This window comes from Amblyomma mixtum, chromosome 2 (genome assembly GCF_055824585.1).
Source record: "Amblyomma mixtum isolate Tamu chromosome 2, ASM5582458v1, whole genome shotgun sequence".
In the NCBI taxonomy this organism is placed as follows: Eukaryota; Metazoa; Arthropoda; class Arachnida; order Ixodida; family Ixodidae; genus Amblyomma; species Amblyomma mixtum.
In genome coordinates, this window is record NC_143013.1 from 182,948,228 (window position 1) to 182,964,935 (window position 16,708).

General features: G+C 48.7%; 1 protein-coding gene across 2 annotated transcripts in view; it reads left to right on the plus strand.

Annotated features, from left to right (window-relative positions):
- LOC149361771 (monocarboxylate transporter 12-like) overlaps window positions 1–16,708 on the plus strand; it is a 92,583-nt gene extending 75,875 nt beyond the window's left edge. For both annotated transcript variants that reach the window (XM_089572810.1, XM_089572811.1), the window contains exons 4-5: window positions 9,247–10,257; window positions 16,375–16,708. In XM_089572810.1, coding sequence (XP_089428936.1) covers window positions 9,247–10,257; window positions 16,375–16,577 — 1,214 coding nt within the window. In that variant the 3' untranslated portion in view covers window positions 16,578–16,708. The remainder of the gene's footprint in view (window positions 1–9,246; window positions 10,258–16,374) is intronic.

Sequence of the window (16,708 nt, forward strand, 5' to 3'; positions counted from 1 at the left end):
CGAGTTTCTTTTTATCAGTCTCTTAAAAAGAGTACATGAGCGTGGCGTATATCTTTTTATCCAACGACGAAGCTCCTTCTTAGTACGCAATTAAGAAAGTAGAAAGAAAAGACTAATGGTGAGGCGCTGTGCCCTCAGCAGGGCTTGTTTTCCCGAATGTTAAGCTACTATTATCGCTAAGTGTTTCTATGGATGATGATGATACTCAGCAACGCGAAACTTCAGGTGCGCAGCTGTGTAGGCCTCACAGACATTGTAGGTTCAACGTTTTTCTTTGATAGGTCGTCGCTGCGTAGGGCGACGATATTAGTTCGAATAAGTATTAGTTAAAGAAGGTGACGATTCGCAATCCAAAGCGCACGAGAATGTGTATATTTGCTAGACAGTAGTGTTAGTAGAAGAAGACAATATGCAAGGTACCGCGTGAGTGTGCGTTGCAATATAATACCAGGCGTGATCGGCTCTGGTGATAGCCGTGTGCTCTCAGTCTCTGTAGGCTCATGGTTCTGCTTCGTTGAGTCGTCGGCACTTCAGGCGACGGTATTAGCTTGATAGCAGTAATAGTTGATGAAAACAAAGATGTCCAGTGCCCAGCACGCGAGATTGTCTATATTAGTACGATAGCACTATTAGTTGAAGACAACGACGATGTGTAATGGCCAGCGCGAGATTATGGTGCAGTTTTAACAAGAGGCGTGATCGGCTGGGGCGGTAGTCTTTTGCTTTTGTGCAGCAGCTGGCGAAGCTGATATCTTCGCGACGCCGTGGTTATGAATCTCATGCAGGCAAATGTTTATTTTATTTATTTATGGCTTCATTCGATTACGCCGACTGGGGCAATACAGCTCAAACTACGAACGGGCGCTTTAGAGCGCAGCTCTAAAGCGACAGTAAGCCTGCACCCGGTACTTGCATGCATCGACACACTTCACTCATCTACGTTTTCTTCGGTACTGTTTACAATTCTCTTCATACTACCGAAACCAATCGCCTGCACTCGCAAACGCTAGTCAACAGAACTACTTGTTGCCGCCGCAGTGACTCAGTGGTTATGTCGCTTGGCTGCTGACCCGAAGTACGTCGTTTCAATCTCGGCCGCTGCGGTCGAATTTCGATGAAGGCGAAACGCGGCCGCCTACAATTCTCTAATTGCATTCAGGTGACTGTCGGCAATGGTCAAAATGTTAACTATAAGAATTCAGCTATTGATTTTACTAGTGTACAAGATCAGCCTGATTTTTGACGTCCGCCGACATTGTTATTACAATACCGCGAAAAGCTTTTATCTAGCCAAAAAACATTATTCCGAACAATTTGCGATCACCTTCAGTGAAACACGGTGCTAACATTCGCCGCTGACAACAAGCGAACTGTCGGCGCGAAAGCTTTGCGCCATTAAGAGCTCGATAAGAGAACCGAAGTGCACAAAAAAACAGGTGAGATTCAAATGTTCCTGACTACCGAGGACACATACCGAGATAACTATCCAGGCTTTGTTTATATATACCTCTGCAATAAGGTATCCTTGGGCGCTGCCATAATGTTCACTGGGCTGTCCTCAACCCCTCGCGCAAGTACTGTGGAAGCGGTGGTGCAACCGGTTTTCGACAGTCTAGAGAGGAGGCGTTTCGACAACCCCTCATCCGATGCAAAGTCTCTGGACCACGTGTTCCTCAAACGAAACCGGAGGCTGTATTATTAGCCCGCGGCTGAAGAACACACTGGAGACACAAGATTAAAATCTAACCTATCTCAATGTAAATGCAACTAGTCTCACCGCACCCTTATCTGACGCCAAGCTGCACTTTGATATGTGTACTATTTATCCACTGTTCTTTGAAAGCACAACCAGAAGCCATAATTTCGACTACAAAGACTCCCGTCGGAAACGGCACGTGACCAAGACATTTCGAATACTTCGTAAACCACACTTCACTAGGAAACATCTATTTCTGCACGACTTTGCGGTTTTTTGAATAAATGAGCAGGAAGATTGTGAAAATATTTGCCAAATAGAGGACCCTTGCCCTACATGTGTAGCCGATAGATTTACAACTAACCCCTACACACTTTCAAAAGAGCCCACTGTCTAGCCTCTTTAGACTACCTGCACAATAGTGACTGATTCGTGTTAGGGCCCCCTTTCATGCACAGATCATCCAGGAGCAAGTGATACACGTACACGTTGACCCCCACAGCAAGGCCATTAATTACACTTAATTAGGAATCGTATAAAGGAGACCATGGTCTTGAGATGATCACCTTGTCATAATCGAGATAACCTTGACGATCACAATATGACCACGGCTGATAAATGATGAACGCGTCCCTTCCTTTTTCATCCTGTTCTTTAAAAATCAAGTGTGTGAAATCAGACGTACTTAGGTGCATTAATTGTAGACGACAGGTAATAAACGGCGACCGTCTTATAGTGAATTTCGAGAGCACCTTACTGGCGGCGCGGTGTCACGCAGGACATTTATTTTTGTTACGGCTAATATCCCAACGGTGATAGCGACGCTAGAAACCAGAGAGCGTTTAAAGGCTTGAGAAAAATGTCACACCGAGCTGTCTGTGGTCATAGTCCAAGACAGCATAAATGGTTTGTCAGCCTAGCCTATTACCGACTGCACGCAGACAACATGTGTTTTTGATATGGTAGTTCCAGCTGCTTTAATAAAAGTGGTTTTTGCTCTCTCTGTCCTGCAGTAAGACCGTGTAACATTACACATATGCCCTTTGGAATGTTCATAACTTTATCGCGCCTAGCAACCAAACTGTGTGATTGGCTTAATTTGAGCTGACTATTTTTTGTGTCATTGATTATCTACTTTTTCCACAACGCTGAATTACCCGCCACGATTTCTATGTGTTTATGGGGTAAGACTCTTGATCCTAGTGTCACAGCCTCAATGGCGGCCAAAACCTACAAAACTTCCCCTGCGCTTTATAACGTCAGCGTACATTTAAGAACCAAAGGTGTTTTAAGTTATCCCGGAGGACTCCACTACGGCGACCCTCATTGTCTGTCTGTCACTTAAGGACGTTAGACCTCAAAGTTTCCAATTCACAGCTTTCACATCTCGTGAGAGAAGCTGTGGCTTTCAAAACACAAAACATAACTTACACTCTTAAAGCAAGGAGCGATTGCATGAGATCAAAAAAATACAGTCTGAGTTCATCATAACAAAAAAAAATGGCTGAGGCTTAACTTGGTTAAGCCTGGAGAATGCGAAGCATCATCGTGTCGCGTAATTTGGAGGCGCACAACCACAGCGACGGCGCGAGGTGGGCCCCCGTTTCTCCACTGCCGTGACGTCATCGTGTCACGTGGTGTGGCATCATCGTGTCACGTGATTTGGAGGCGCACAACCACAGCGACGGCGCGAGGTGGGCCCCCGTTTCTCCACTGTCGTGACGTCATCGTGTCACGTGGTGTGACGTCATGTATCACGTGATTTGGAGGCGCATAACCACGGTGACGGGCTGAAGTGGTAGCTAAAGTAGTATGCTTCGCATAAAAGAACCAGCTGAGGTGACATTGCGCGTCGCGTGACCAGTTACTTCTACAAAAAGCACGGCTGTTAAAAGCACCGCATATTTTCCTAAAAGTGTTGTTGCACTTGAAAAATCTTTTTGGTTATTTCGCCACATTATATTTTTATTTAAACCAATGTAATTTTGAAAAGCGGCGCTGTGATCCCGCAGTCGAGAACAGTTAGCCTTAATGCTGCTTTGCGCATCAGTGTTCTCGTACACCTCATGATAGTCGCAAAGATCATCAGCCGAGTAACGTCCAGTGCATGACGAAGGCTCATTTAATTGATGTTCATTCAGGCCTCTTCTCTATCAGCTCCACTGGCCCTACCAACACAAATTTCTGTTGTGTCCCCTTATTGCTTTTGTGTGTGTGCGCCCCCGCATCCTCCTCCTAGCGACCACTCGCATCCTCCTTTTAACGACCACTCGCATCCTCCTCCTAACGACCACTTGCCCCTCGTCGCACGCTGTCGCCAGGTGCCCCCCCATGGTGCGCCCCCGCATCCTCCTCCTGTTTTGGGAAGCCACTGCCTCCCGTGGACGCTTCTCCGCTCCCTCCTTTCTTCGGGCGGCCAGTTCGGCTCCTGCCTCGGTCGACGCTGGTCGCACCCTCATCGGCTTTAAATAAACGAAGTCTTAAAGTACCGTGTGCGTCTTTCGCTGCATTCAACACAGCGACCGGACACGACAGTGGCGACGAGAAAGTGGATTCGACCCGCGCTACGCAACGCTATTGACAAGCCATGGCTACGCGAGGGTTTCCCAATCAGATACCAGAGTTCAACGGCTCATCGTGGTCATCGTGGGTTGGACGCCTTCAGTTCTACTTTGAAGCTAACAACATCACAGACCCAGCCTTGAAGAGGGCCAACCTGCTGACGCTGTGCGGGGAGCAGACCTACGATACTGTCTGCGCCCTTATTCAGCCAAGCACACCAGCGGCAGTGTCTTACGACGACATCGTAAAAGCGCTGCAAAAGCACTACGACCCAAGGCCATCCGAGGTCTACAGCCGGGCTCGCTTCCAACGACGAGATCAACTGGGAGGAGAAACTGTGAGCGCCTACGTAGCCGCGCTCAAGAAGCTCGCTGCCGACTGCAGTTTTGGAACGCTGTCGACAACAGCTACCGGGCAGGAGGGAGACGCAGCTTCTTCTGCTAACACCACCATGCTTCCCTTGGACGTGATGTTACGCGACAGATTTGTGTGCGGACTGAGTGACGAGTCACTGCAGCAGCGCCTGTTCGCTGAGAAGGACCTCACATTCAGCAAAGCTTACGACATCGCCGTTCGAGCGGAGAGCGCCGGTCACCAGCAGAGAGGGATTCGCCGGAACACCGAGCCGGTACACCCGACAAGCAACCAGGTGCGCAAGCCTTCTGTTGTTGTAAAATCGGTCAAAAAGGCACAACGCTGCTGGCGGTGTGACGACCAACACAACCCCCAGGGATGTCGATTCCAGTCAGCCACGTGTAATTTTTGCCACAAGCGAGGGCATATCGAAAGAGCATGCATTACGAAACGGAGACTTGCCAAGATAAAGTCACCTTCCCAGCCTAATCACAGCGTCAACGCCTCAGAGAATACGCCGCTATCTGATCTCCATGGAACAACATCAGCAACACCATCTGTGTTGTACGACCTGAACACCATGAATCTCGGCACGCGACCGAAGATTTTTACAGAAGTAAGCGTACATCACCAGCTGATTAAGTTCGAGGTGGACTCCGGCGCAGCCTGTACTCTGATCAGTGAGGACACGTTCCGAACTTCATGGCCATCTGACGCACCCGCCCTGCAACAAGACGTCACGCACCTGCGAACGTGGTCAGGACAGAATCTGCCACTATTGGGCTCTGCCAACGTGCAGGTTAACTACAACGGCCAGACCCATACGCTACCTCTGCTTGTTGTGAAGGGCACAGGATCAAGCCTTCTAGGGAGAAACTGGTTTTCTCCACTAGGCGTGATGATATGCGGCATACACCAGACGCCGAGCCAGAACATGGTTGAGCAACTGCAAGAGAAATACGAAAGAGTATTCTCGGAAGAGATTCCAGGAAACGAAGGGCCCCCGGTCACACTGGAGTTGTTGGACAACGCGCAACCCAAATTTCTGAAGGCCAGGCCGGTGCCGTTTGCTCTCCGAGATTCAGTTGAAAAAGAGTTGGACAAACTGGAGCAGCAAGGTGTCATCGAGCCGACGCAGCATTCAGAATGGGCCACACCACTTGTCGTAGTTCGCAAGAAGAACGGAACCATACGCCTCTGCGGAGACTACCGGAGCACCGTCAATCTTGCGACTAAAGCGTCCTCTTACCCGCTACCGACACCTGAAGAAGTATTCAGTGTACTGCGTGGCGCAAGAGTCTTCAGCACATTGGACCTCACCCAGGCGTATCAGCAGCTGAAGGTGAGCGAGTCAACTGCTGAATTATTGGCAATTAACACACTGAAAGGCTTGTACAAAGTCAAGCGACTGCCTTTTGGCGTAGCTGCAGCCCCGGCCATATTTCAAAAATTCATGGAGACAGTGCTTCAGGGCATCCCAGGAGTTTGTGTCTACCTTGACTATGTCATCATCAGTGGCACTTCCACTGAAGAGCATGCAGTGCGCCTAGAGCTCGTTCTCGAAAGGCTAGCAAACGCTAATTTGTGCATAAGCAAATCGAAGTGCTGTTTTGCGGTGCCAGAGGTGCAATTTCTGGGACACCGAATTGATGCGGAAGGCATTCACCCTACCGAGGACAAAGTGCGAGCGATCACAGAAGCACGAGCTCCAACAAACAAGCAGGAGCTACAGGCTTTTCTCGGACTCTTGACGTTCTACGACCGGTTCTTGGAACAAAGAGCTACCGTGGCCAACGACTTATACCAACTCCTTCGGAAAGATGTGACATGGACATGGTCGCCACGCCATCAGCAGTCATTCGATGCCCTGAAAGACCTGATTCGGAGATGTACAGTCCTCCGCCACTACGACGAAAGGAAGCCTCTGCTTTTGGCTTGCGACGCATCACCGTACGGAGTCGGCGCGGTTCTATCGCAAACTGACGAGCAAGGAAGGGAAGCTCCCATCGCCTTCGCCTCACGTACGTTGTCGCAAGCAGAACGCAACTACGCGCAACTTGACAAAGAAGGGCTAGCCATCGTCTACGCGGCGACACATTTTCACCAGTACATTGCCGGCCGGAAGGTGACCTTTATAACCGATCACCGACCGCTATTGGGCATTCTGGGACCACAAAGGCCTATGCCACCAACTTTGTCTCCGCGAATGACACGTTGGTGCATCAAACTCTCAGCGTACGACTACGCTCTGGTCTACCGCAATGGGAGTAAACATCAAAACGCCGATGCGCTAAGCCGTCTGCCACTAGACGCAACTGTTGACGAACCATTTCCACCAGGAGACGTTCTGATGTTCGAAGCACTGCCAGAACCTCCGCTTACAGCAGGCACAGTTGCAGCATCTACGCAGAAGTGCGCAGCTCTCCGGCTAGTTTACACAGCTGTTCAACAAGGCAACGTGCATAAACTCAAAGGGAACAACTTCGACGCTTACCGCAGGCGAGCTACAGAGTTGAGCACCCATCGCGGCTGCATCATATTTGGGTCCCGAGTTGTGATGCCGAGAGAACTACGCGCACAAGCTATGTCTCTCATCCACGCCGGACATCGGGGCATCGTTGCAATGAAAAAGTGTGCCAGAAGCTACATGTGGTGGCCTGGCATTGACAACGACATCGAAACAGTGGTGCGAGAATGCAAGCCTTGCCAGAGCAGCCGGAGCGCCCCGCCGAAAGCTCCTGTCCCAGAATGGGAAAAGCCAGACACACCATGGCACACACTGCACATTGATTTTGCAGGACCAATTGAGGGCTGCACTTTCCTTGTGGTCGTAGATGCCTACACAAAGTGGCTTGAGATAAGGCAAATGGGACAGACGACTTCGGCAGCAGTCATTGACAACCTCCGATCACTATTTGCAACGTTCGGCCTGCCGCGCAAGGTAGTGTCGGACAACGGAACACCGTTTGTGTCTGCGGAGATCCTCAAGTTTTATCGCGACAACGGGATCTCATCAGTTACATCGGCCCCCTACCACCCAGCGACAAACGGACAAGCCGAGCGCTACGTAGCCGAGCTAAAACGCGCCCTTGAAAGAGATCAGACAGGCTCGCTGCAGCGCCGCCTTGCGCGCTTTCTCTTCAAGCAGCACACGACGGTTCAGAGCACAACAGGCGAGACCCCCTCGAAAATGATGTTCGAGCGTGAAATGCGAACCCAGCTCACAGCCATCCTCCCCGAGCCAAAGGCAGAGACGTTCCGGGAAGAAAAAGCAATTCCGCGCTGCGGCACGCTTAATGAGGGGCAGCGCGTCCTCGCCCGACAGTTTCTGAAAAAGCCACGCTGGGAGGAAGCTACAATTGTCAGACGCATAGGCCTGCGCTCTTGGCTCGTCAACATACATGGCACAGTAGCACGCCGACATCTCAACCAGCTGCGTAGATTTACGACGCCGTCTGAGAGCTGTCCGCCAGCGGAGAGAACACGTGCACCATCTTCCCACATAGCCTGGCACCTCTTCCCGGAAGAAGAGACTTCGCCCAGGACAGACCTAGGAGACACAGCGAACAACAGCCAGCCTACAAGTGTTTCTCCCCCGAGCGCACAAAGCCAGCGCGCCTCCACGCGTGAGCGCCGACCCCCTGCACGATACCAGGCAACTTTCTAAGGGGGAAGGAAGTGTTGTGTCCCCTTATTGCTTTTGTGTGTGTGCGCCCCCGCATCCTCCTCCTAACGACCACTCGCATCCTCCTCCTAACGACCACTTGCCCCTCGTCGCACGCTGTCGCCAGATGCCCCCCCATGATGCGCCCCCGCATCCTCCTCCTGTTTTGGGAAGCCACTCCCTCCCGTGGACGCTTCTCCGCTCCCTCCTTTCTTCGGGCGGCCAGTTCGGCTCCTGCCTCGGTCGACGCTGGTCGCACCCTCATCGGCTTTAAATAAACGAAGTCTTAAAGTACCGTGTGCGTCTTTCGCTGCATTCAACACAGCGACCGGACACGACAATTTCCTAATTCGGTTTTCTCACATGTCTACATATAACAGATTGCTTTGAAGAACAAAAGAAAGCGGTTAATGTCCTATTCTTGGTGAACACCAAAGCGAGCAGTCAAGGAAGAGATGAATGAGGAAGCGCAGCGTGGACGACATAAATATGGACCGCAGTGGCGGAAACGAAGTTAGTCTGGAACGCCAGCGTTTTTTTAGCATACATTGCCCTCGCATAGTAAAACAGCGTCTTGTGCTTTTCACCTCAACATGAAGAAAGCATTCGCAACCGATATTTCACACCTTGCCGGCCGCAGCAGAAAATTAAGCTACCGCAGTCGGTTCGTACAAGAACCGTAGCCCGGATTCGTTTCGTGATTTTTATTTTATCGAGAATACCAATACTTTGCGTTTATTCCCCTAACTCGCGTTGCTCGTTTTCTGTCTATCAGAATAGTAGGTGCTGGTTTTTTGTAAATTCGCTTTTTTAACTGTCCTTCTTGCTCCCACGAGGTAAACCGATGTAAATAAAAAAGCTTGGCTGATAATCTTCTAGGCGAGTGGAAACGTTCGACTCTATGCGGGCGGATCGCTATTCCAAAGTTAATAGCAGACTAATATTTTATTTTCTGCTTTTCTTTTCGCAGGTCTAGGCATGGGGATGTTCCTGACATGTGTGTGCGTCTACAGCATGATGCTCTTCGACAAGTACAAAGGAACGGCTGTGTCACTCATCCTAGTCGCTTGGAGCGTCTCCGGAATATACGCCCCAGCAGTACTGGCATGCTTACACGAAGTTTACGCTCTCCAAGGAGGCCTTCTAATATGCGGCGCCCTGATATTGCACGCAGTGCCGCTGAGCATGCTTCTGAAGAATCCTTTGCGCTTGGAGTTTGGTTGCCTCAAAAACGTCCTTAGAAGGCTTTATGCTCAGACGTTTTCCAAAGCAAACAGAAAATATGTGAAAAGAACACCGCTTCCTGTTGACGAATCATCACCAGGTCAGCTTAATAGTCTCGCTGACGACAGCGCGACAGCTCCAGGGAAAATTTTCAGGGAATCTCATATTTCTCTTCAGGCCTGCCCGATCTGCATCGAGGACACGGATTTGTGTTCGTCCCAACGTGACTCGTTCCAGCTGCAAAACGTGTCCTTTACCACAAAGCCTGCTCAGCCGTTTGGTGTCCTCAAGGCGAGCGCGCTTTTGCTGCGTAAGCCAGCTTTCCATGTGTTTCTTGCGGCTACCGTGGTGGGCGAGTACTCGCTCATGGCCTTCGCGATGACGATTGTGGACTACGCGATGGACAAAGGCGTAAAACTCGACGTTGCTGCGCAGCTCCTCGTGTTTGGCGCTCTCGGCCAGATTCTCGGTCGTCTCTTGATAGTGCCGCTGTCGGACTGGGTGCCTTGCGCTCGGTACCCGCTTTTCGCCACTTCTTTCGCGATTGAGGCGCTTTGCACGCTCGCAATGCCACATGTCTTCACGGAGACAAGCATAATGGCCCTGAGAATCGTCGAAACTGTGGCGCAAGGGTTCGCCGGGGCTGTCCGGGGCATCCTGCTGGTTCACTACCTTGGAATCGACACCGTTGCGACCTGTACTGGACTTTTCGGTTTCGCTTTGATACCCTTCTCTTTGAGCAGCGCTTCGATGATAGGTAAGCGTGTATTTGCCAGTAGCGTATTGTCGTTCACGCACCTATAAGCAAGTTAAGGAAAGGAGGTGGGGATGGAGCTCATGGTTTTGAAGGAAGAAACAGCGTGACGAAACACGGACACACGAAGAAATGACACACACACAGCGCTCGTGTGTGTCATTTCTTCGTGTGTCCGTGTTTCGTCACGCTGTTTCTTCCTTCAAATGCACTACCAGCTAGCCCGGAACCTTGCTCTCATGGTTTTACTGTGCAGCGCAGCTGTTAGTGGTTCCTTTGTGGTGGAACGTAGGTGTGGCCTTAACTGGTCACTTGCATTTGCCTTACCTTTGTCGCCTACAGGTCGACAGCTAGCTTACTCTTTATAAAGTGGCCAAAGCAAGCTCTTCCCTACGACTGGGTGACTCCCCTATTTCAAGCAGCCTGTTCGTCCCATATCGTTCAGCCATCGTCGTCATAGACGGGGAGCGCGGTCATTAGACGCCGCCAAAGAGTTTGAAAGCATCTCGGACAGTCTCTACGCATCTGCGTAACAGTTAAATGCAGTTATAAGAAAAGGCGCGCTACCAGGTATAGAGCTCATATGCATGTGAACAGTACCTTATAACTCATATGAAGATTACGATTATCGGTAATCGTAAACGGGCCGCCCGTGCAGCAGCACAACGACGGTGCCTCAAATATAACGCTGCGACAGCTGCCGAGGGACAAAAACGGAACCGACGGCTACAAGGTACCGCTGTGAAAGCAGCTTCGGCACTTGATAACGTAAAAGTACATAAATAACAACAAAACCCCTCAATTCAAACGCGTAGATCACTCTCAACAGCTACACTGCACTAAAGCATTACCGAGTACCATAATGATGGTTTTATTTTTTTTTCACCCACATTCGGCGCGAAAAGAAGCGGCACAGGCGGGAAGCCTTAGGGCAAGCACTTAGAATTCTTTAGCGCCGTTCTCTGGGCACAGTCCCGATTATTTTTTCTGAGTTCATTGTAGGTACATACCAGTAGTCAGCTGATGTAAGCTTTTGTTGCTCTCTAAATGCTGTTTTTTTTCTTGTACAACGTCCACGAAATTTTGCACACGGTACAGAACTACTAGCTGTGTTTGTGGCATTTATTCTCTCGAATATTTATGCTTTTGTTTTAGAAAATGATTATAACATAACCTTTCAAACTTAATAATTTGGATACCGATATACACTATGGAAAAAATCAGACTGAAATCCTTATGAAAATGGAGCAAAGAACATGCTTCACACATCGATACAGGTAGATTATGACGCAAGACACAGTTTATAGTTTGTAGGGTGTTAGCGCTCTCAGTGTTTCGCTTTTCATCTCGTTCTCACGCATCCAGAATCTGGGATAAAAGTTCTATATTTCTATCGTCCCACCGAATCTCCATTTACATCCAGAAATGTGCAAAATTTGGAGAGTTCTCGGGAAAAAAATGATACCGCATGCATAAAAGAGTAAAATCATGCTAGTACTCATTCCTGAGCATTCAGACACGATAAAAATGCCCACATATCCAGAGCCACATCCTATATCTTCAAATAACAGCTGAAAAATGTTTGATGAGTTTGTCATCTAGACGTACGCTGGGTGAAATTTTTCCTTTTTTCTCTTGAGATTTTTGCGTCTATTACAGAGCTTGGTCTTACATTCACCTTGTATTTGTCTCTTTAACAGTAACAGTTCATCTATGCATCGAAATATTTGTGGGTAAATGCGGCTAGCGAAGCACAGTCCACTCGAAAAAGACAATAAAAAATGTTCTGTCGTCACCGCAGATATTTTCATTATATGCGGTCATGAACGAGCAGTAACAACGCGCATTTTTGTAGTAACAACAGTATTTTCTGTAGTATTGTGCTGTCCCGTTTCATAATGACAGAACTACGAAAAATTAGTGTAACTGAAATTCCCACATTATCTAAGAAATCTGTCGTCATGACAAAAGCTAGTTCATTTCGTCGCACTCTTTTTTAGAATTATAGTAAGGATTTCACGGTATTTCAAGAATATAAGAATTTCAAAACATTACGGTTTCTATCGCACGTTTTATGTTACGCTATAGGAGTTTAAACTCGTGTCTCAACCTGCTGATCCAAGCAACACTGTGCAAGGCACTGCCAGTGTAATACGTGTGCTTCATATTCATGCAAAACACTCTTTTCCAAAACACCGGAAAAGGACACCTGATTTATAAACCTCATTATCATCAACAACAGCCTGACTAAGCCCATTACAGGGCAAAGGCCTCTACTATACCTATTCCATTAGCCCTGCGTTGTGCCAGCTGCGGCCACTTTATCTCGGCAAACTTCCTAATCTGATCCCCCGGCCTAACTTTTTCCACCTCTTGCTGCACTTGGTTTCTCGTGGAATTCAGTCCATTAACATTAACGATCAGCGGTTATCTAGCCTTCAGATTACATGCACTGCCTATATCCATTTTTATTGAGAAAGCAATACTACGCCAGGTCTAACCGCTCATCGCGTGGTCCGTGGCCACCGTGGACCACCTGCTCCTTTTACTCTTTTTGTTGCGAAAGCAACACTACTAAAGCCCAGCTTGGCTCCTCGCGTAAGCTCGTGGCGGTGCGGCTACCAAACGATCATGTGCCGTTGCCTAGCAACCCGAGCTTACACTAGTTACTCGGGTAGGCTGGGGTAAGGTCGGACAAGCTTCGTGCCATCTGGGCGAGAGGTTGCTCCGGAAGAGCGACATGGGTCGCAAAATCCCGACGGGTGGCTGGGATAGAAACAGCCACCTGCCAGTGCAGTGGCGCATCGCTTAACCGCTGCGCCACTGCGCTAGTAGTGGTGTATGAGGATTAGCCGCCATCTATGAATCTTAAGTAGCAATTACAAATTCAGTATACATGGGCATTAACCAACTAAAGATATCGTGTCAAACCCCTAAGGCGGAGTTTAAGTGCCCCCTCCAATTGAAGAATGAACACCTGCTTTCGTAGGCCTACTCGGTTTAACTAAGTTAAACTATCAACTTTTGTTCTTGATTTCGATTAGAGTACCATTAACTAGCCCTGGTTCCGCGGCCTACTTTGGCTCTTTTCCTGTCCCTTCGCTTTGAGCTATCATTTTGATTTCCATAAAATATCATTGTCTTTTCAGATAAGAGAGACTCTGCATGTCTCGAAACTACAACCACATATCTAATCCCTAATCCTGATCATCAGCACCATGCCATGGACACTGTGCTAGTCAGTGACATAAGCAGGAGCGGACGAGTTGCAAGAGCGTTAATTATTCAATAAAGTTCTGTTCAGGCGTGTGATCATCTCGCTGACAGACACAAGACATGTGTGAGGCTAGTTAAGATGTAAAGCGGCTTCTCGGTGGTAGAGAGGTGAAACAGAAGTGTTTCACAAATGGCAGTAGTAAATTGTAATTTTCTTTTGGATATCACAGAAAGCGGGTCATGTGAGCGTAAGTTCCTGCTCACGAGTCACAAACACCCATGATGAAGACCGGATAAGAAGCTAAGTTTCGCTTCAAGCTACTGAGCGGACAAGAAAAATGACATGGGTAAAACAACAACAAAAAAACGTGCCCTTCAAATTTTGAAATTTGCGGCAACTACTCGCGGCTATCAATACCGCCAGAAATAAATAAAATTATCGTGCCCGCCAACACATACTGACCATCTTAAGCTCCGCATCTACGTGTTTCACACTACAGGGCCTTCATCTGTAGCTAAGCTAGCCACATGACGTAGTGCGCGATGGGTACCAAGTGACTCATCATCATCATTACCATCAGCCCGACTATGCCCACTGCAGGGCAAGCGCCTCTCCCACGTCTCTGAAATTAACCTTGTATTTTGCCATCTGTGGCCACCGTATTACCGCAAATTTCTTTTCCTAACTTTCCCTTGGAACTTTCCGCCGCCCCCTGCTACTCTTGCCTTCCCTTGGAATCCACACCGTTACCCTCAAGGGCCAGCGGTTATCTTTCCTTCTCAAGGTAGTAAAGAGACACAGCCCCAATAAAGCGAATGCATAACGTTGGGATCTGATGCATTGCCTGGCATTATAGGGTCGCCAATTTTAATCTCTCTCGTGGCTACGAAGGTGATTCTACTGGCCACTGTACAGAAGCATTGAAGTGCGCAAGCTAGCCCCATCCGAGGGATTCCCGCCTGGTATTTCTGAAGTTATTTGGCTTTGGGTCTTTCTTTTCGAAGCCAACAAATCTTGAATTCTGAAGGCGGAAGAAGAATTGAAGGTTTGATAAACGAGCTCCAGAAGCGGGCTTTCTGCATTGTGCTCAGTAGGAAGGGCATCGTAGCGTCAAAATTTCCTGATGCTCATTAAAATTAGGCTGCTCAAAATAAAATAACAAATTTTAAACTCGAAAAAATAGGATTTCAAGAGTTATTTCAATATGTGGAGTGCCGTAAATTAGCAACCATTTACTTTGACAAAACTGTGTTCCTTCCAAAGTCATTGCCCATGGGTGAACCGCTCGGCAAGTGCGGTGGCGCTGATGCTATTCATTGAACACACACACACGCAGACACACGCACACACACACGCAAACACACACACGCACACACACACACGCACACGCACACACACACACGCGTGTACGCACAAGCATGCGCACACACGCTCACGCACGCACGCACACACACGCACACACATGCGCGAGCACATACACACACACACACACACACACGCGCGTTCACGCACAACGACGCGCACACACGCTCACGCACGCACGCACACACACGCACACACATGCGCGAGCACACACACGCATGCGTGCACGCACAAGCATGCGCACACACGCTCACACATGCATGCGCACACACGCACACAGAGAGGCGCACACACACACGCACACACATGCGCGAGCACACACAGACACGTGCACGTACAAGCATGCGCACTCACTCTCACGCACGCACACACACACACGCACACACACACATGCACAGACGCGCGCACACATGCACACACACACATATACACACACGCACACACATGCGCGAGCGCATACACACGCATGCACACACACACAGAAACGCGCGCACTCACACGCGCGTGCACACACACACACACACACACACACACACACGCACACACACACACACACACACGCACACACACACACAAACACACACACACACACACACACACATTTTTTAGATAGGAGAGGTGCAGTGTAGGGAACGTAGGATCCGTGGCTGTCAAAAATTGTCACGGCGTACGGAGTGCCATTAAGCCTTCCTTCCCTGAACTTTGTCCGATGGTGCAGACCGCTCGTGCTTGACATTTGAACCCAGATCTTTTATACTGTACATTTTTCCGCCAGTTGAGCTGATGGTAAAGAGGCTCACAATAGCAGAAATTCGAAAAACAAATGATGACTGCGAATAACGTCCGGAGCGCAGTGATTTGCGCTCCTCTGTGAGGTTCAAGAGTTTATTTAATTATTAAAGCGTTTATTTTGAACGCCTTTTGGCGTTCTTATGTCCGAATCACTTCTAGACAATATAATGGAGTTATGCAAAGCGCCATACTCCAGAGTACAAACACTAAACGTGGCGATGTTCGTAGGCATGCTCAAAGCTCCGTTCGAAGCACAGAACAGAGAGCGCAATGCGTCTGTTGACATGCTTGTTCTTATTCTCCTGTTTCCTCCTATTTCTAAGCACGTCCCTTCAAGTGTGGAGACAATTCTGGAGTACTACTATTTTCGGACAGTCCTCTTGAGTCTCTGTAGTCTATGTCCCAGTGTGAAATTAGTTAATACCAACGACGAATGTCACTTGCGCGTACCCTCACCAGAAACATATGCTACCAAGGTCTCGTCCAAAATAGTGGTTGGGAAGACATAAGCTCTCTACATAAAGAGAAGCGAATCCCTATCTCGCAGCTCTGTATATTGAGCTTCAGATCACTTGTAGACGAAAACCCTTCAGTCCCGCTATTTTTTTTTCATTTCAATTTTCCCTGCTTCGCCTTTCATGCCTAGCATTTACGCTAACAGAGGCTGAAGCAGGAGCGAAGTGCAGCCGTGTACACCTCAGTGCATCTTTGAACAATACATTACACCCCCTTTATTTTTTTGTCCGCAGGATTCTTTCGTGACAGCCTTGGATCGTACGATGGCTTCTACCGCATGCTCTCCGCCGTGAACGTTGTTGTAGCCATTGGGCTTTCCGTATTCTTTTTGGCTGACTGGAAACGTTCTCGGCGACGACGCAGTCCTCGTACCGGAAACTGTGAACAATCTCAATGCCTGCATGACGGTGAAGAGCCTCTAGCAACGCAAGCCTAGTCAATATAGTAAAGTTGGTTTGCCCAGCCGGTGTCATCACTGACAGAAGAAATCTAAACGAAACGTGATTCTTCGAATGTTTACAAAGAAATAAAACCGAGGACCCAATTATGGGTTGTGTAGATATGAAA